This window comes from Ceratotherium simum, chromosome 26 (assembly GCF_057802395.1).
Source record: "Ceratotherium simum simum isolate JZ-2026a chromosome 26, ASM5780239v1, whole genome shotgun sequence".
Classification (NCBI taxonomy): domain Eukaryota; kingdom Metazoa; phylum Chordata; class Mammalia; order Perissodactyla; family Rhinocerotidae; genus Ceratotherium; species Ceratotherium simum.
In genome coordinates this window covers 42980348-43000448 of record NC_141925.1, presented here as the reverse complement: position 1 = coordinate 43000448, position 20101 = coordinate 42980348, and the positions used below count along the sequence as shown (strand labels likewise).

At 48.1% G+C, this 20101-nt stretch overlaps 1 protein-coding gene across 1 annotated transcript in view; it reads right to left on the bottom strand.

Annotated features, from left to right (window-relative positions):
- The window catches only part of FKBP6 (FKBP prolyl isomerase family member 6 (inactive)), a 29348-nt gene extending 10290 nt beyond the window's left edge, over positions 1–19058 (bottom strand). The window contains exons 1-8 of the mRNA XM_014796530.2: positions 18549–19058; positions 18347–18464; positions 17807–17896; positions 16810–17012; positions 15477–15596; positions 7987–8181; positions 7754–7863; positions 6513–6602 (exon numbers count right to left, since the gene is read on the bottom strand). Coding sequence (XP_014652016.2) covers positions 6515–6602; positions 7754–7863; positions 7987–8181; positions 15477–15596; positions 16810–17012; positions 17807–17896; positions 18347–18464; positions 18549–19058 — 1434 coding nt within the window. The 3' untranslated portion in view covers positions 6513–6514. The remainder of the gene's footprint in view (positions 1–6512; positions 6603–7753; positions 7864–7986; positions 8182–15476; positions 15597–16809; positions 17013–17806; positions 17897–18346; positions 18465–18548) is intronic.
- Between the last annotated feature and the right edge of the window lie 1043 nt (positions 19059–20101).

Genomic DNA, 20101 nt, shown 5'->3' with positions numbered 1-20101 from the left:
ATATTTATATATATATGTGTGTATATATATATATATATATTTTTTTTTTTTGCTAAGGAAGATTTGCCCTGAGCTAACATCTGTGCCAACCTTCCTCTATTTTGTATGTGGGTTGCCGCCACAGCATGGCCGCCAACGAGTGGTGTAGGTCGATCCAGGCCTGGGAACTGAACCAGGGCCGCCAAAGTGGAGCATGCTGAACTTAACTGCTAGGCCATGGGGCTGGCCCCAGGCTACATATTTTTGATCAAGTGTGAACTGGCTATACTAAAAGTTGGAAAATTTATCTCTTATACATCCAATTTTTGGATGTTACTCAAAAATATCAGCACAATGAAGTAAACCAAGAAAAGGGATCAAGGAAATAGTGGATTCACCCCAGGAGATAAAAGAGGTCCCAGAATGGCAGCTGTGCACCAGGCCTACAGGACAATCTACACAGACTGTTACCCAGACAGGGAGATTTCCCAAAGAGAGGTCCCTGAGGAGAAAGGAGATTCACAGACTACATGGTACCACAAAGCTTCTAAAGAGATAAGGATAAAGCAAATAGTTCAAGAAGAAAAAAAACACGCAATTAGAAAGTGCAGGAAAGACAACAGCTTTAAACAAAAAGAAGCACAGCAGTGGCTTTCCAGCTGTTAATGTTCTCCCCGTGCGAAGTGGGACATGGGAAATACTGTCTTTAGCTCATGCAATCAGACACATTGATGAGCATTATTTTTGTTACCATAATTAATACCGGATTTAAAAGTAGTAATATAACTATAAGGGAGGAAAGAGATGGCATCGTATCATATCATAGCGGGAAGTCAACAGACACATGTCCAAAACTGGTAAGAATCAAGAAATGGCAATATAAACATAATATTTAGCTATATAGAATACAGAATATTTAGCTATACAGAAGAATCCCCAGAAGAAACAAAAGTTAAAATTGGTTTCCTCTGGTGAACCCTTTTGTATTGATTCTTTTCTCAAGGTGGCAGCTCTGGACTGGGAGCCAGGGTTTGAATCCCGGGCTCTGACACTCACTAGCTACGTCACCTTGGCAAGTCACTCTGTTTCTTCATGGCTATTCAATATCCATAAAATGGAGATAATATCTACATTATAGAGATGTTACATTACCAACAATCACATAAAACATGTCTGAGAATGCCTGGGATATAAAATGTTTAATAAATACTTTGATTAAAGTCAATAAAAACAAACTAAGAAAAAGATAAATGGCGAGCAATACTATCGAAACAATCTAGACGAAAAATAAAATATGACAAAAGAAAAAAAATTAAAACCATGCCTAGGTCAGACGACCACGTAGGTGAGTGCCCTCTGTCTATCCCACCCTACCAATTACCTTGTGAATTCACTCAAGTTCTGCCTCCTCCAGGAAGCTTTCCCCATCACCTTAGTGTGCGAGATCACCCCAGAACTGCTAATTCTGCCCCCCCACACACTTAACGCTTCTTTTCTTCAGAATACATAGCTTCAGTTCCTTGCTCCACTGCCCACAGGTCATCTTGTAGACCGTTTGGCATTATGGTCATCCTCCTTCAGCTAAATTCCCACCTTTCACCAGAATTCTTTTGACAGAAAGCGTTCTCCCATCCATTCCATACGGGAGGCCTCACGCTCCTGCCTCCTTTCCATTCCTGCTGGTGCCTTTTCCTACAGGCTGTCATCACCTCTCAGACACCTGCTACCTGCCAAACTTGGTGCCTCAAATGTGCTCTCCCCCCACCCCCTTCAGAGCCTCCTTACACGAGCCTGTCAGATCACCTCAGCTCAGAACACATCTTTCCCCTCCTCTGACGCCTACAGCGCACAGCCCGCACTCCAGAGAAAACTGAAGTGCCAGGACAATCCCTGCTCCACAACCGACCTCAGCTCTGAATCCCCCGTCTTCTTCACGCCCCCCGCATCCCCCAACTCTGGGCCCAGTACCGCCCTTCCTTCAGGACTGGCTCAGTGAAGCTTTTCTCTGATCCAGATGTCTCCCTGGTGGCACTCCTCTGTGCACTCTGAGTCCACTGACAGTCCTGTCTACCAGGTCTCTTCACACACCACACAGCACCCACCATCGTGCCTGAAAACAGGCAGCTCTCAAGAGCTCCTTGGGGAAGGAGTGGGTAACAAAGGGGTGCCGTTGGTGGTGGCACAGCAGGACCCTCCTCTACCCTCGATCAGGACCTACTTTTTTTGGCAGCCATGCCAAAGTTTGGTACGTTCTCACCAGCAAGCAACAACATCCTAGCTCTCGTACCGGGTCTCTCCCACTCCCTTTCCTCGCGTGGTCTTTTAACATGAAGTGCAGGACTTCATAATTCATCTCTACTAGAAGTGCTTTAAGGATGGGAGTGCCTACCTCGGCAAGTGTCTGGTGACAAAATGTTCGAGTAGGAAGGACAAGGAAGGTCATCTAATCTCATATATCATCCACTTCTAAGGGGCCCTCTAGGTCTGCTCAGACAGACCCTAACAGCTCCCAAGATGATCCATACCCAAACAGTGGAAAAGCATGGTCCGGGAGCAAGTGCTCCCCGCAAGGGCCTTCTCCACAAGCAGTCAAAAGTGGCACCTTTCCTGTGTGTGCTCCCACGCTGGAAAAACTGAGTATCACTTATGATAAGACATTTAATTAGTAAATCTTTCATATCAAGCCAAATTTTGTCTTCCTATTATGTCTGCTTACGGGTCTTATCCTTTGGAAATCATAGAATAAACTTCATCTATTGTATGTCAACTATTTAAATAGCTGAAAATAGCTACAGTGCTCCCTTTCTCTCTCTTTTCCAGACATCATAAAAGCATGGCAAGGGTCTCAGACGTTAGATGCTAGGACAGGAAGGACACAACTCTCACTGAAGACGACAAAGGTACAGAAACAGAATTAAGAAAGATGGCAGAACACTACTCCAAGTGTTTCCAACCATGACGGCATCTGTTAGAAGAACTCTTTGGTGCCCCTGGTAAAATCACTACTACTGTGGATGGAGCTATGTGACGTCTCAACCACACAGGTAGTTAGAAAGTGTCCATTCATGAAAGTTTGAATGCAGTACACACACACACAGGAATACTGCCTCCACTGCATGCAAACCACAGGGAAAGCAGTCTCAAAATGGCTTATCAAGGGCCAGCCTGGTGGCGTAGCAGTTAAGTTTGTGTGCTCTGCTTCAGTGGCTTGGGTTCGGACCCTGGGCATGGACCTACACTGCTCATCAAGCCATGCTGTGGCGGCGTCCCACGTACAAAATAGAGGAAGATGGGTAGAGATGTTAGCTTAGGGCCAATCTTCCTCACCAATAATCACCCCCCGCCCCAAATGGCTTATCAAATATTAGCTTGGAGTTTGCTATAAACCTTCAGGTCTTCTGATATACATCAGTCAAAACATCAACCTCCGTCTTGACCTTTTAGGTTATTCCCAAGAATACTCCCATCCAGAGGTGTACGTGTTTGCCATGTCCTCTGGAAATCCAAACTAAGGAAAAAGATGGTGTGGCAGAACTCGAGACGCAACCGCTCCTGCTGCTGAGCTCCCAGCAGCAGCAGCTACAAGAGATGCCTGATTCACCACACCGGCAAAGGACCTGCTGCTCCGTCACAGCAAGACTAATGGTCACACTCAGCAGGGCAGCGAGTGTGGCAACAGCTAAGTGTCCTCAACGGCACCTCCCCCTTCATCTGCCCACCATCTCCATCCCCTTGCTGCTTGAGAATAGCAGCCTTCTTACTTCAGACAATCGTTGCTCCCCCAGTTCCCATATGTGGTGTTAGGAAGGGGTGCACCACTCATGGGACTCCACACACCCCAAACCAGCCAGAGTCCTGCCTCAAGATCTTTCAAACTGGAGCTACAGTTGGAACGGGAAGAGGAGGGAGGTGTGGGTAAGGAAGAGTCCCCACTCGAATAGAAAGGCTGTGGGAATGGACGCCTGGGCACTCCTTATGGTGGGACACAATTAAGCAGAGATGAGACCGAGTTCCAGAGGCCCACAGAACTGCAGGTCTCGACCTGCCTGAGTAATAGTTGTTCAACTCCTCCTTTGATGCTGTGAGCCACCCCAGCATCCCTTCAGTGAATCTCTTTTAGCTGACACTAACGATGGGTTTCTGTCACTGGCAATAACAAGAGTCCTGACAGCCAATACACAAGCCAGCCTGGAAGATACGGTTTCAAAGAGGCTGGTCTAGCATTTCCACTATTTATTTATTTTTTTTAAAGATTTTATTTATTTATTTTTCCCCCCAAAGCCCCAGTAGATAGTTGTATGTCATAGCTGCACATCCTTCTAGTTGCTGTACATGGGACGCGGCCTCAGCGTGGCCGGAGAAGCGGTACGTCGGTGCGCGCCTGGGATCCGAACCCGGGCCGCCAGCAGCGGAGTGCGCGCACTTAACCGCTAAGCCACAGGGCCAGCCCCAACATTTCCACTATTTTATACTTGATCCAACCAACACTTACTGAGCACCAATCATGTGCCAGGCACAGTTCCAGATGCTAGAAAATACAAAGATGGAAAAGATGTGGCCTCTGATCTCAAAAAATTCAGTCTACTATAACCGAGGCTTAGAGAATATAATCGAGAGAACACCTGATCCACCAAAAGTATCTAATATCTTAGAAGATGAGATGAAGACAAGTCACTAGTATCTAAGACAAAAACAAATTTTAAATGGTCCTAGTTAGTCAAAGCGAAGTTGTCAAAAGAATCTAGAAACCTACACATTAAGTGACTACCTAGGCACAAGTACAGCAGGAAAAAAGGGGAGTAGAGAGAACACCAACAACACAAAAGCCGAAGTGTGTTACAACCTCAACAGTACTGGGAGTATGCTCTTGGCCATCTGAGACCCCAACACAGTCACTGCTGGTGACAAGAGAGAACATTCCAGACTTAGGAACAGATGGGAAACCATCTAAAAAGTATCAGGCTCCAAAGAGTCTGACAGACCTAGAAAGCTGGGAAGAAAAGACAACCAAAAGGAAACGTGTTGCCCTGGTGGGTTTTCCAAGATCTGTTTCTAGGATGGACCCTGGAAGAACCGGATCTTCATCCAACAGCAGGACGTGCCAGATCACAGGCCAAAATATCTCGCAAAAAGGCACCAGGCCTCTACTTCTACTGGACATCAACAGTAGCCAAACAAGAGAAGTCCTCTGGCTCACATCTCAGTCCAGAAGACTGGCAAATACTCCAATGTCCCCAAAAGACCCAAAGGCCACAGGGACAGGGTCAGTGACGAAGGCAACATTTACTTTTTTTTTTTTTTTTGGTGAGGAAGATCAGCCCTGAGCTAACATCCATGCTAATCCTCCTCTTTTTGCTGAGGAAGACTGGCTCTGAGCTAACATCTACTGCCAATCCGCCTCCTTCCCACCCCCGCCAAAGCCCCAGTAGATAGTTGTATGTCATAGTTGCACATCCTTCTAGTTGCTGTATGTGGGACGCGGCCCCAGCATGGCCGGAGAAGCAGTGCGTCGGTGTGCGCCCGGGATCCGAACCCGGGCCGCCAGCAGCGGAGTGCACGCACTTAACTGCTAAGCCACGGGGCCGGCCCCCAACATTTACTTCTGATACCGACTGGTTGTTTCTGACACGGTGGAGCGCTGCAGTTTGTAGCCCACTTGTGAAAACGTCTGGGATGAATGGGCCTTTTCACCGCCCTCTTCTCTCAAGCCTCTTGTGTGGAGAAATGAAGGTAGCAACAAAGGAGAGATTTATCACCAAGAGCCCGTTCGGCAGCTGTTTTCTTGTTGTCCCTTGTTTAACTTCTCTCAAGAGAGCTGAGTTATCTACCCGGCTAAGCAGGTGTTTAAGGCAGGTGATTCTGTTTCCATTAATTCTCTGAAGTAACAGTAAACCAGACTGCAGAGTTATCACCGGTACTCGAGGGGACCCTTAACCCTGTGGCTGCTCAATCCCAGGGCAAGCCATGGGAGCAAGGCTGGATTCTGTCGCTGCTGGTCCCAGCGTCTTCAAATCTCTAACGTTTAGGATTTAGAGAACTCAGGACTGGCGGCCCACCCCTGCCCCCGACATCTAGATCTTGTCTTCTTGAACAACGTGTTAAATGTGAAGTGAGGGTGGAGGCTTCCAGGTTTTCAGGGAAAACCAGATGCAGAAAAGCATTACTGTCCTTTTCAAAGCCCAGACAGCCCATCACATTAATGTCTATACTCATGGCTTCATGCTCCAAGCTACTGTGAGGGACAGGGTAACAAATTTTTTTTTTTTTTTTTAATTTTAAAGCTTAAGCCTCCCCAAACCTACACATTTAACCTCCAGCTCTGGATGGACTTTCCAATCTTCTCTATGAGAAGGCCTGCTGTATGTGCATTCTGCACTACAATTGTGTCATTATCTTCAATGAGGAATTTTTCCACTCTTCTCACCCATCCTCAACTGTAGAGAGGCACTGTCACTGGTGTGCTGAGGAGAGCGACCACACCTCCATACACTGACGAAATCCCCAAGCTTTCTATGCCTCAGCCCTTCAATCACCTTCAGTTCTCTCCCGTAGAGCCATCATCACCAGAAGCAAACATTCGGTGACACATTTCCTTCTCTTTATCCACGTAGTCTCTGTAATAGCTATAGAGAGAAACACACACTGGTTAGAGAAGGTCTGGGTTTGCAGGAGGTGACATCCGGTGGCTGGAATTCTCCACTCAGGTCCAGAAACACTGACAATCCAGCAGGCCTTGAACTGAATCAGGAGGGGGTAGAAGCCATGCTGGAGGGGTGGGGGAGACGGGGGGCTCCCGAGGGCTGCACAGGAAGCCCTTGGACAAAAAGCCCACAATCTGAAAAGACAGCAGCCTTGAAGTCTGGGAGCCACTGTCAGGGAAGCTGCCTGGCTGAGCCTTATCCAGTGAACTTCACACTGTGGCCTCTAGCTGATCTTGAGATTTTCTTGCTAAAGAATGGTCAGATTCCAAAATTCCTACATCTAACCTGACAGGATACTTTTAAATACCAGAAAGGAAATAGCTGGACAGTCTGAAAAGGCCTGACATGCAACAATCGAATCTAAATATGAGAGGTACACACACCTCACACTTTTTTAATGTCAAGAAAGCAATCTGGATTGAATGTTTAATGTTAACAGGAGTAGAGAATCTCACCAATACAGAAGGACAAAAAAAAAAAAACCTAAAAAACAGTGGGTGTATTACAAGGTAATTGAGTTATGGGTGACTCCTATTTATGTTGCTATTTTCAAAGTTTTCTACAATGAACATATAACTTCTGTAAATCAGAGGAGGTTGTTACTAAAGGGCTGGTATAGATGTCACTTGGGTAACAAGCAAGTCCCCTATGGGTGTGAATCAGACCTGAAAGACCCATTTCAGATCAAACCAGGATCTATAAGCCACCTTTTCTGCAGTCAGCTGAGAACAGTGGTTCTCAGTTGGTGGTGAGTCGGGAAGAGTACCTGAAGGCCCTTTTAAAAAATTCACTGGCCCACCCCTTTAGGTGTGCTTATTTGGGGTGGGGGAAGGGCGGGACAAGGAGTTGGGAAACATCCAGACACGGGTAGTTTGGAGATTGGCCCCACCTTGCCTCCGGGAGCCGCTGCTTCAGAGTAGCGAGGACTTCACAAAACCAGCTCTAGAGAGCACTGCCTCACAACACGTGCTGGGCAACGTTCCCAACTGGTCCTTGACCCAGGCGGACAGATCAGAACTGCAGCCACGTCACACCTCTCTCCCTGTTTGTACTCCTGCAAACACAGGACTCACCTGGCCAGTTTCTTCAGCTCGTTATTGATGTCATGATTGAAGGGCTGTTCCTTCTGGGCTTGGACTAGAAAATCCCGGGCCTTCTGATACTCAGTCATGAGGAGACAGGCCTGTCAAAAGGCAGAATTTTAAACAGCATACTTGGGCATGGCAAAATGCTATCTTTCCTAAGTTGAACACCACTGCTACCATTTTTTGGGCATTCATTCCCAAGTCCCTGCCCTCCAACACACCTGTCCACAGCGAAAGAGGGCCTTGGCATTCTTTTGGTCAATGATCAGAGCCTGCTCTCCGTAGCGCAGGGCCATGGCGGGTCGCTCCAGCTTGAGGTATGTAAAGGACAGGTTAAGGAGAACAAGAAGCTTGGCGGCCTTCACCAGGTGCTGCTCTTCAGGGGGTGCTGATCGCCGGTGGAGAAGCAACAAGGCCTGTGGAGGGGGAAGACGGGGGTGGTGTGGGGGGTATGTGATCTTATGTACAGAAAACTCTAAGAATCCACCAAAAAACTATTAGAACTAAAAAACGAGTTCAGCAAAGTTGCAGGACACAAGCTCAATATATGAGTTAGTTGTATTGCTATACTCTAGCAATAAACAATACAAAAATGAAACTAAGAAAACAACTCCATTTACAATAGCATCACAAAGAATAAGTAGCAATAAATATAAAGCATAAGACTTGTATACTGAAAATTACAAACCATTGTTGAAAGAAATTAAAGAAAATCCAAATAAATGGAGACATTTCATTTCATTTCATGGATCAGAAGACTTAATGTTGTAAAATGGTAATACTCTCCACATTCATCTACAGATTCAATGCAACCCCTACCAAAATTTCAACAGCCTTTCTTGCAGAAATGGTCAAGCTGATCTGAAAATTCAATGAGCTACTTACTACTTCACACCCACTAGGATGGCTCTAATCTAAAAAAGAGAAAATAAGTGTTGGTGAGGAACCCTTATATTGGTGGGAATGTGAAATGCTGTAGCCACTATGGAAAATAGTTTGGCACTTTTTCAAAAAGTTAACATGGAGTTACCATATGACCCAGCAATTGCACTCCTAGGTACGTACCCAAGAGAACTGAAAAGCCTACACAAAGACTTGTATACAAATGTTCATGCAACAACATTCGCATTAGCCAAAAAGTGGAAACAACCCAAATGTCCACCAAGTGATGAACGGACAAGCAAAATGTGGTAGGATCCACACAACAGAATATATTATTCAGCCTTAAAGGAATGAAGTTTGGTATATGCTACAACATGGGTGAACCTTGAAAACCTTAAGCTAAGTGAAAGAAGTCAGACACAAAAGGGCAAATATTGTATAACTCCACTTATGCCATAATAGGCACATTCATAGAAGCCGAATAGAGGTTACCAGGGGCTGGGGGAGAGGGGAACGGGGAGTTGCTGTTTAACGGGCGAAGAATTTGCATTTGGGCTGATGAAAAAGTTCTGCAAATGGGTAGTGGTGATGGTTGCACAACACTGTGAATGTGCTTAATGCCATTGGATTGTATATCTAAAAATGGTTAAAATGGCAAATTTTGTTATGCATATTTTACCACAATTAAAAAACAAAATAAACATTTTCTAAAAAGGAATGAAGTACTAATACATGCTACAACATGGATGAACCCTGAAAACATTTTGCTAAGCGAAAAAAGCCAGACACAAAGGACCATATATTTGATGATTCTGTTACATGAAATATCTAGAACAGGCAAATCCACAGAAACAGAAAGTAAAACAGGAGTTACCAGGGGTGGGGGGTAGTGGGTAACTGCTAACGGGTACAGGGTTTCTTTCTGCAGTGACGAAATGTTCCGAAATTAGATAGTGGTGACAGTTGCACAACCTTGTGAATACACTAAAAACCACTCAACCATACACTTTAGAAGTGTGAACTGTATGGTACGTGAATCACATCTCCACAACAACAGTAAAGAAAAGGCGATGAAGGCAAAGCCTGAGCAGCGTCAGTGTGACTAATGAGAAGACTCCATTTGGAAGATGCTAGAACCTGAAAATACGTCAGAGAAGATGGTATTTTAGGCAGAAAGTGATGAGCCTTCCTTCGTCTTCCCTTTCAGCTCTAAGCCTGGGCTTTCATCACACAAGCTCCTGTCAGTTGCCCTCACACCGTCTGAACTGATTCAGGTCTCATGTCACCAACCCGGCTCTCTCAGCCACACTCTGGCCCCATACCTACACCGAGTCAGAAAACCACCTGGGCCCTGGAAACAGTCTTCTCCAGGTTATCTTGACCTGGCTCTTCCCACTAGTAATCAAAACTGAAGCTAACAAATCTCTTTCTTAGTTACTCCTGTTTTCAAGATTTTCTCAGACCAGCTTGAAGTAATGCCATTCTTCATTTCCTTCATTATTTACAGATAAAACTTCATCAAGTCTAATCGTGCATTCTTAAAAGGTATTTCCAGAACTTTTTCTTTGATTTGCACAACTCTTCCTTCTTCAACAGTCCTGGATCCCTGCAATGCTGTGAGCTGCAACACACCTGGTCGAGAGCCTAACATGGACAGACACTGAAGGGAGTGTGTCCCTTCACCACGTCCTGCACACTGTGGTGTGCTGGTCAGTCAGCGTTTAACAACCAGCTCACGGGGAGGAGGAGCCCTGTAGTGTCTGCCTAGTGCTGTGGTATCATCATTCCCACCACGGCTGATTTCACGCTCCCGAAGTAACATTAACCAGCTCACAAAAATTCCTGAAAGTGTTCCACTTTGCTCTCATGAACTCCAGTGCACCACTCCCTGCATACTACTTACTGCCTCTTCCCCAGATATTACTTTTATGAACATGCTCTCCTCCAGTGGGTCCCTTCCATCCTCTTCATCAAGTCCAAATCCATCCACGTACATTCAAACACCTTCCTGAATCCAATCCCCTCATCTCTATTTCCTGCTGTGCTTCGAATGTAACCTGTGATTTAGACTAGGTCTCCACCAACTGCCCCTGAAGAGGCTCTGCTCACCTCTATACTTTGGCTCATTCTTCCCTCCTGTCTAGAGTTAATTTCTCCCTCTCTGTTTCTCTGCCATTTTAACCCTCTAGACTCAGGTTAAGTGCCATTTCCTGTAAGAAGCCTCCACTAGATACTCTAGCCCACAAAAATCCTCCTCTTCTCTGAAAACCTACAGCACTAGGCACCACAAGTGTAGTATTAGTTGTCTGGGCCACATTTTATCTTCCTAGCTAATTAAAATTTTTTGAGACAAGGACGCTGCCTGATATTTGTGTGTGTCTCACACAAGGCTGAGCAAAAGACTAGAAACACAGAAGCATTCAACATCAATCTGCTTCTCTAAAGACAGACGACATTTCTACCGAGGTGTGCAAAGCTTCTGGCTGAGTGAGGCAGACTTCACACACACATCCTGTATCTCCCCTGCCCTAAGGAACAGAAAGGTGTGGTCCAACAAGAATGAAGAATAGGAAGAGGACCAGTAACAAACGTCCGAGCAGATGGCAGCGTTGTGACCGACTTGGCAGAGTGCCAACAGACGAGGGGCTGGTCTGCAGCTCAGAGCCCCGAGAGCCCTGGGAACTGATGGAACCAGGAATCAGAGCTCTCAGAGGGCAGAATCGAGGCTGAATGAAGGAGGACCGGGTGAATGTTCCCTCCCGCTCCCTGTCCCTCTGCATGCGGATGGACACCCCTTCTCAACGACTCAGGAATCACGAAGTGTATTTTCTCAAGAAATGGAACTTAAGGGGTTCTCGATGCAGGGACAGCAGACAGAGCAGAGGACAGGAAGGAGAGATACTGATAAGAGGGGTAATTAAAGGACAGTCTCAATAACAGCCACTGAGACCATCTGTCCCGTTCCCCTGCTCAGCTCCCGGCATGCTGGTAGCTGGGCATTTACACTGAGCAGATGCAGAACTGAGGGCCCCCCGAGGAGACACTGCACGTGATCCACGGGAGTCTATCTGCTCGCACTGCAGTCTGCCCCGCCAAGCACCTGGAGTTTCTAGTCAGCTGCTGCTGCTCTTTCAAATCCTAAAGGACAGCCAGAGATCACTTTGAGGAAAGCCCCTGGGGGAGAGGTGGCCTCCTGCCTCCTAGCAGCAATTCTCCCCTTCTTCCACAGTAATAGGATGTTTTTTGCTGGGCACAAGTACAACCAGAATATAGATATTTGCTAGCCTTCTTTGCAGCTGGTTATGGCCACGAAAGCAGGTTCTGGACTCAGTCTGAGTATCACAGACACATGCCCTCAGCCCTCTCTCTCCTCCTGCTGCTTGGAACTTAAAGGCCCCATCCTGAACCGCAAGGCCCAGAGTCCACCCTAGAAATGGGAAGACAGTGAGAGAGAAGCAGCCTAGGTACCCAAGGACATTGTGGAGCACAGCTCCCCGCCAGCCCTGGTCTCACATCGCAAGCATTTCACATGAGCAAGAAATAACTATCTTCAGGTCACTGTTATTACAAGTCTCTGTGATTTGCCACCAAACCGAATGTAAAAAGACACGGCCTCTAATGGACAAAATATCAAACGGAAAAAGAATTGAGAGTTTAAAAAAGTCTCAGATGTGGAGAGAATAAAATTTAAAAACTATAATGAACGTGTAAAGAGATAAGAGAAGGGGCCAGCCCAGTGGTGTAGTGGTTAAGTTCGTGCACTCCACTTTGGCGGCCCAGGGTTCGCAGGTTTGAATCCTGGGCGTGGACCTATGCACGGCTCATCAAGCCATGTGTGGTGGTGTCCCATATACAAAATAAAGGAAGATGGGCACAGATGTTAGCTCAGGGCTAATCTTCCTCAGCAAAAAAGAGGAGGATTAGCAACAGACGTTAGCTCAGAGCCAGTCTTCCTCACCAAAAAACAAAAAAAAAGATAAGAGAAGACAAGGTACGCATGAAACAAGAACAGAATGCTGGAAAAAGAAGCAAAGAGCCCTTCAAAGTTTAAAAAAAAAGGAAAGAAAAAAGAAAAACTCAGAAGAGATGGCAAATAAAGTCAATAAAGATCCCAGACAATGGAACAAAAAGAAGAAAAGATGGAAACTGGGAAGGGGGGAAAAATAAGAAAAAGGAAGACTAGCCAGTCAATCCAGGAGGTCTGACAGTCAACTAGTAAGGAGTTCCAGAAAAAGCAGAAAACAGAAACAAGAATAAATTATCAAAGAAATAGCTCAAGAAAGTGTCTCAGAGATGAGGATAAATTTCCTGAACGAAATGATACATCGAGGGCACAGTACAAGTTTAAAAATACACACACACCCCCGCACTATAAAATTTAAGAACACCAGAGGAAAAAAGATCCTTAAATCTCTACAGAGAAAAAACAATAGGTCGTATATAAAGGAATAGGAACCTAAATGGCAGCAGACTTCTTCATTGCAATTCTAAAAGCTAGAACAGAACGATATTCCTCCTCAAAATCCGAGGGACAGTGACCACGTCCTGGAATCCTACACTCGGTCACGCTACCTGTTAGGTGTGAGGTAAGAATAAAGTGTGAGAATATTTTTAGACATGCAAGGGAGTAAATTGAGAAAAGGGGAAACCCACAAAACAGAAGCACAGGGCAGCCCCAGGACCAGAGCTGTGCAGGGGCCCAGGGAGCTCTGCTCTGCCTTGGTGCTCCCGTGGGGACACACCCAGAAAACGTGGAACTACCAGAGGCTGAGGCCCAATCACGCGGAAGCAGTGCTGTAAGGGGCTCTCTACTGCTGTGGGAAAGTTCAGGAAGAAACAGTGATAGGGGCCAGCCCTGTTGGCCTAGTGGTTGAGTTCAGTGCGCTCCGCTTCAGCGGCCCAGGTTCGGTTCCCAGGCATGGACCTACACCACTCATTTGTCATTGGCCATGCTGTGGCGGCAGCTCACATACAACAAGAGGGAGCTTGGCAGTGGATATTAGCTCAGGGCGAATCCTCCTCAGCCAAAAAAGAAAAAAAAAAAAGGCAGTGACAGGTACAGAGAAAACTAGCCAAAAAAGGCAATTCAAGGGGCAAAAAAGAGACGCTGCTCTTGGAAGAGGCGTGAGCAGAGGCAGAGCGGCTTGGCAGGCACGCGTCATACAACCTCGATAACGTGCAACTCTACACCGACTTAAAATTACGACTTAATGCTGGGAAGGAAGTGAGCGTCACAGTCAGAGCTGAAGACTCGCCTTCCGTGAGAAACGAAGACTTAAAAAGAGCAGCTAGAACACGCCGCTCACACATGGAGAATGCCAGAGCAAACAGCAGATGCAGTTAAAACGCCACTGCCTCAGGGAGCAGACCTAGGAAACATGACTAAGCCAGGGGAGGAGCAAAGGGTCTGTTTTTTGTGGGAAAAATTTTCTTCAAGCGAGCAGGGGCTCTCAGGAAGCTTTGCAAAGTAACAGTGTCCGTGATTCAACCTAACTGTGAGCCGGAACCGGTGCCTTCCATGCGGAAGAACGCGACTTCGTCAGGATTCCCAAGGCCGACACGCACGCGTCCTCCCCTCCCTCCCCATCTCTTCGCACGTTCCTGTAAACCCAGTGTGGCAGGTACATGCTACCTGCTTATAGCATCCATCCCCTCCTCTTCTGACAGGGCCTCCGCTCCATTCAAAGCACTAATGTGCTAATTAAACCACATTTCCCAGATGCCTATATAGCTGAGGGTGCCCGTTTAACGTGGGTCTGGCCAATGAGATACACAGGGAAGTCACTGTGTGACAGAGGTACTTCTGGAAAATTCTTAACACAAATAAATACACCAGACTCTTCTCCTCTCCCTTCTTCCTGCCCAGATGACCATGGGATGCTACAGGCTGAAGGACCATCTTGGAGAGAAAAAAAGATAAGAACACAGTTAAAGGTAGCTGAGCAGAAAGACGGAAGGAACATGGATCCCTGAAGGCTTCATGGAACTGATACACCAGCCTTGGCCTGCCTCCCTTCTCATGCGAGAAAAATTAAGTCTCTAGTCTATTTAAAGGACATACTGTTTTTCAGGATTCTGCTGCTTGCAGCTGAACGAAAATCATGAAATGATTTAGGCTCAGTATGCAAATGAGACATAAAACCAGACTGCCCCTAGACTCTAAACTCCGTCCTGTTTGCTTCCAGAACCAGGGCACAGAGTTTGGCACACAGAAAGTGCTCATAATACTTGCTGAATGAGTTACAAAGCAAACAGTGAATTCCTGTCGGCACAACCTACACAAAAAGCCAAGTCACAATCAGAAGCTTAGTGAGAACGGAGTCACCTCAGAGTCAGATGACTCCCCACTGCCAGAGAGAGAGGAAATGAAGATGGCCCACAGGTTGGAGAAACCAGCTGGAAGAGGACCGAATACTGGGATGAGAGTTTTTAAGAACTTTTTATTGAAGTATGTATGTATATAAACACATGTATGTATATCTGTGAGCTCACAGCTCTGGCTCACACACGTATACATGTGTGTGTGTATATATATATATACACACAAACAGATATATACACACATAGGTACAAAAATTTAAGTGCACAGCTCAATGAATTTTCACTACCTGAACACACCCATGTAATCACAACCAGATCCACACACGGAACATCACCAGGCTCCCCCAAATCCCACGTCCCCTCTCCCAGTCATTAGCCCTCTGGCATGAAGATTTTTAATGAGATTTTTCTTAATGGCTGCACGTGAAGAGCAGGGAAAGAGACAAGATCTATCTTTTAAACAAAGACACTTTCAGGGTCTAAACTTATCATTCTAAAGCCTTCTTACCCGTTTATACCTCACTTTGGCGTCATAGAAACGATTTTGGCGGAAAAGGTAGTTGCCGAACTCCCGTTCAGTAGCCGCCACTTTTAGGACCTTCTGCAGCGGAAACTGATCTTGCTGCTCCTGAGGACCAAAGACAAGGACACCAGCAAGGAAGCAAAGCCACAAGACCACAAGGCAAGCGTGAGCACAGCTTCAGCTCTTCTCCTGCAGATGTGGAGCTCTGTCCACTGCTGTGGGAGTGCCAAGCCCTGACCAGGTGCCTCTGCAGAGGTCGTCTCTGCGCATCATGACAGGCCAGGCCCCGGCAGGTCGGTGTTGTCACTGCCCCCACTGCACAGACCAGAGCCAGAAGGAGGGCTACTTCTGCAGTCCTCCCGGGGATGCTCCCTAAAGAAGGAGTTTCCTGTGGAATCTGAAACTGATGGAACTTGCTGAGCACAGAAATCAGGACTCACAACCCCCTTTATCCAACAAGCGTTGACAGGTCTTGGTCTGCCCAGGGCCCTGCTGGTCTTCGTGGCCATGATGCTCTACCTGGATACACATGAGAATCAACCCAAGAGCCTCTTTTTCTACACCGATGTCCGGGCACCCCCCCGCCCCCCAGGAACCTCTGTTTTGTGGGAAGATGAGAAAAGGGTAACATCCCTCACTTGGGTTGCTGACAGTTTAGCTGGGGAGACATCGTATACAGATATAATCCTGGGGTGGGCATCTCAGGACACAACTACAGCCAGTGTGAGCTAGCATGACAAATGCCATATACGATGCTGATGAGATTAGAAGCCCTGTCTCTCTGGGACGGGTTAAGCGAAAAGCTACAAAGAAAAGGCAACATTTAAGTTATGAGGACAGAGGCCATATATGCCGATTTACCTGGGACTGTCCTGTTTACACGTGATGTCCTGGTATCCCGTCCAGTTAATAGTCCTTTTCCCTCACAAGTGTCCTGGGTTGGTCAGTAAATTATACGGTCACCCTAGTTATGAGCTACCAACACTTAACTTGCTGGAAACCAAACTTAAGGTTGGGAAGCAAATGTTCACTGTCTTTCAGGGAGAATCAGGCAAAGGGCAACTGAAAGATCAGCTGAAACTGCTGGTCCATAACGAATCCACCAGCTGACCTTGGCCTAGAACATGTACCCATAGACAAGAGCCGTTACTAAGTCAGACAGGTACTAGGAGGTGGGGGAACTCCTCCACCACCCCCACTCAGGAGCCTCGGGAGGGAACCTGAGGCAGAGGATCATCAGAGGGTAGGATAACTACCCAACACACAAACCCATCCCCTCGCTCTCTCTAAAGGGCTGACACTGTGCTCCACAACTTACGGCCGAGAGGGCACAAAACGTGTCTGATTCAGCAGAGTCCAGGAAGTCCAGCAGCTCGATCTCAAACAGGACGGTGGTGTTCGGGGGGATCAAGGGAGGGCAGCCCAGCGTTCCATAGGCATAGGTCGGCTTGAACAGAAACCTGGCCAGCTCCCCTCTCCGCATGCTCAGAAGGCCCAGCTCCATGCCCCAAAGTGTGATATCTGGAAGAAGGGGTAAGAACTCGAAGCTTGCCCAGCGTCTTGTTCCAGTGCTGTCGACCTCTTCCCCCTCAAGTCCAAATCTCTCCACGATATTCCAAGCCTTCTGGATTGCGGTCCCAACTTACTTCTCAGCCTTGTTTCCCATGACCACCCCCATTCCCAAACTCTAACTTCTCCAGGCTCCGCAGCACTCTGGCCTTGACATCTCTGTTCATGCAGTTCCTTCTTCCTACAACGTCTTCCTCACTCCACGCCCAGCTTCTACCCTGACTGAAATCTTATTTCAACTGCAGTGCTCATTTCAAATGCCTCTTCTTCCATGAAGCCTTCCCTGATCTTCCCAGCTGGGATTAATTGTGCCTTCAGTAAAGCACTCCCACAACACTGCTTATATCTCCCGGGAACTCATCCAACTCTACCAGGTTAGTCGTCTGAATGCAGGTCAACCTCCTCCACCACACTGGCCAAGATGTTCTCATCATCTTAGCATATCCTCTCTTTTCACCATACACTTAGATAGTAAGTATTCAACATGTTTACTTAATAAGCGAACAAAGAGAAATGCAATGCTAGATGGTTAAGTCAGCATGCAAAGATAACCTTGCCAGGTAAGCCATCTCCCAAATACCTAGGTCTCTACTGGGAACGTGGGAGAGAACATGACCGGTTTAGCAAAATCCAGCCTCAGAGAAACCAACTCAAGGAATCTGGCTCTGGTGAGTTTTTCAGTCCTAGGGTGCTGCCCCTCATCAACTCCCCAATCCCTTCTTTTCCAGCTCCTAATCTGAATTTACCCTCTCCAAGTTTCATCAGTCGAGGAGTTTTCCTGAAGCAATTGGAATCAAAAGGCTTGTCCATGTGCTCCAGATATCCAGAATATTTCACTAGGACAGAAGAAAGACAGCCTGAGAAAAAGGGACCGAAGATACCCACACGTCTATATCACGTCTCTTTAACTGTCACGCAAAAACAATGGAATCAGATGCGCTTAAAACAGCCCTAACCCCGAGTGATACAAAAATCTTTGCTCAACTTTTGGATGCCTGCCCTTTGGCTTTGAGGATCAAGAGCGTGCCCGGCGGGCCTCGGAGTGTCCCTTGTTCACAGTGGCCTCCCGAAAAGGGAAGATGAGTTCCCTTGCTTTCCCTTAAACACCCAAATCCTAACAAAGCAAGTTTCACCCTGTAAAATATATATATACATACATATTTGGACATACAGCCTTCCCTCCCCTCCACGGTACCCGGCAGTGAAGCACTGGCTGCCCCGTAACCCCCAGTAGTCCGCATCGCCGGCTCCCCGAGGACAGAGGCCCCCCGGGCCGCCGGCGGTACCTAGCACCGAGGCGTCCTGCGTCACCAGCTCTCCAGCCCCCTCTCGGATGACATCCTTCAGCACGCCCCGGTCCCCGGTAATGTCCAGCATCCTCTGACTCAGCCGCTGGTACGGAGACTTGGGGGGAATGAAACACCAGAACTCAGGGCCCTGGGGTCGCACCCCGACTCCGGCGCCCCCGCCCGACCCCCCGGGCCTCACCTGGCCGGGGGCGCTGCCCCCCATCTCCGCGCCGCCTGCCCCGCGGAGCGAGCCCGCAGCCCTGCCGCCGCCAGCCACTCGACAGGTCCCACAAGGCCGCGGCCCGGCCGCCTTTTTATACCCGGCCGTCCGCCCCCGCTGGCGGCATTCCGTCCGGGGCCGCGAGGAGGCGCTCGGCCCTTCGCTCAAACCGCCGCCAACTGCCCCGCGGCCGAGGGCGGGCGCCAGAGCCCGTGACGGGCGCGCGAGGGCACCCCGGGGCGCGTGCCGGAGCACGTGACAAGGGCGGGAGGAGCGTGATGGGGCACGTGGCAAAGGCGCGGGGAAGGAGACGCGCAGGTGGGCGGCCAGCAATGGGCCGTGTGATTGGGGGAGGGGCAGGCGGCGGGGCGCTTGACCAGAGCCCGCTGAGGGCGAGGAGACTTCAGAAGCCGCCTGCTGCTGGGAAAGTCGGGTGTCGCGACGCCTTCTTCTATCCTCCCTCCCTTCTCCTTTGCGTTTCGGAGACATTTAGGCACAGACCTCTAAAGTCAAACTGCCCAGTTCCTGGGAAAAGCAGGTGATGTTCTTCACTTTCCCATCACCAAATCCACAAAACCTGCTGCACCTCCTCCCTCGTGGTGCAAAGGAAGAAAGGCCCTGGATCCCACCCCGCCTGCTGTTCCTGGGTCTTCCTGCTCTTGCCTACTCCAGGGCTTGACTCCTTTGGGTGTCCCCTCTCCCCTGCACCAGTCTTGCCTTGACTGCTGGAGCATTTCCTTCAGCTTCTGTGTCCTAAGCTCTCCCACCTTAAAACGAACAAGCCTGCCTTCGTCCCACATCTCCCTCCTGCTACAGGTGGCCCCATTACTACTACTCTTAGAACAACTTCTCCAAGGAGTTGCTGCAAAGGCTTCCTCAACTCTTGTGTCTCAGCCTCCTCTCCCTCCATTTTCTCTTCCCCCCACTTCCATACCCCCCCACCCCCCTCCCGCTCACACTGTGCTTGGTGCCAGATTGATCAGACACCAGACTCCGGGGCTCTTGTCAGCACTGGATAAAGTTGACCTCTCTGACTTTTAAACGCTTTTTTCGCTTGGCTTCTATATTAGTTTTCTATCACTGTCACAATGGATTACCACAAAACCAGTTGTTTAAAGCAATATCTATTTCTTCTTTCACAGTTCTGTAGGTTAAAAGTCCAATTCTGGGGCCGGCCCCGTGGCTTAGCGGTTAAGTGTGCCGCGCTCCGCTGCTGGCGGCCCGGGTTCGGATCCCGGGCGCGCACTGACGCACCGCTTCTCTGGCCATGCTGAGGCTGCGTCCCACATGGGGCAGCTGGAGGGATGTGCAGCTGTGACAGACAAATATCTACTGGGGCTTTGGGGGAAAAATAAATAAATAAAATCTTTAAAAGTCCAATTCTGGTCTCAGTGGGCTAAAATCAAGGCACCAGCCTTACTGGAGGCTTTGGGGGAAGAATCCACTGCAAACCTCATTTAGGTTGTTGGCAAATCCAGATCCTTGCAGTTCCAGGCCCGAGATCCCTGTATCTTTGCTGGCTGTCGGCCAGG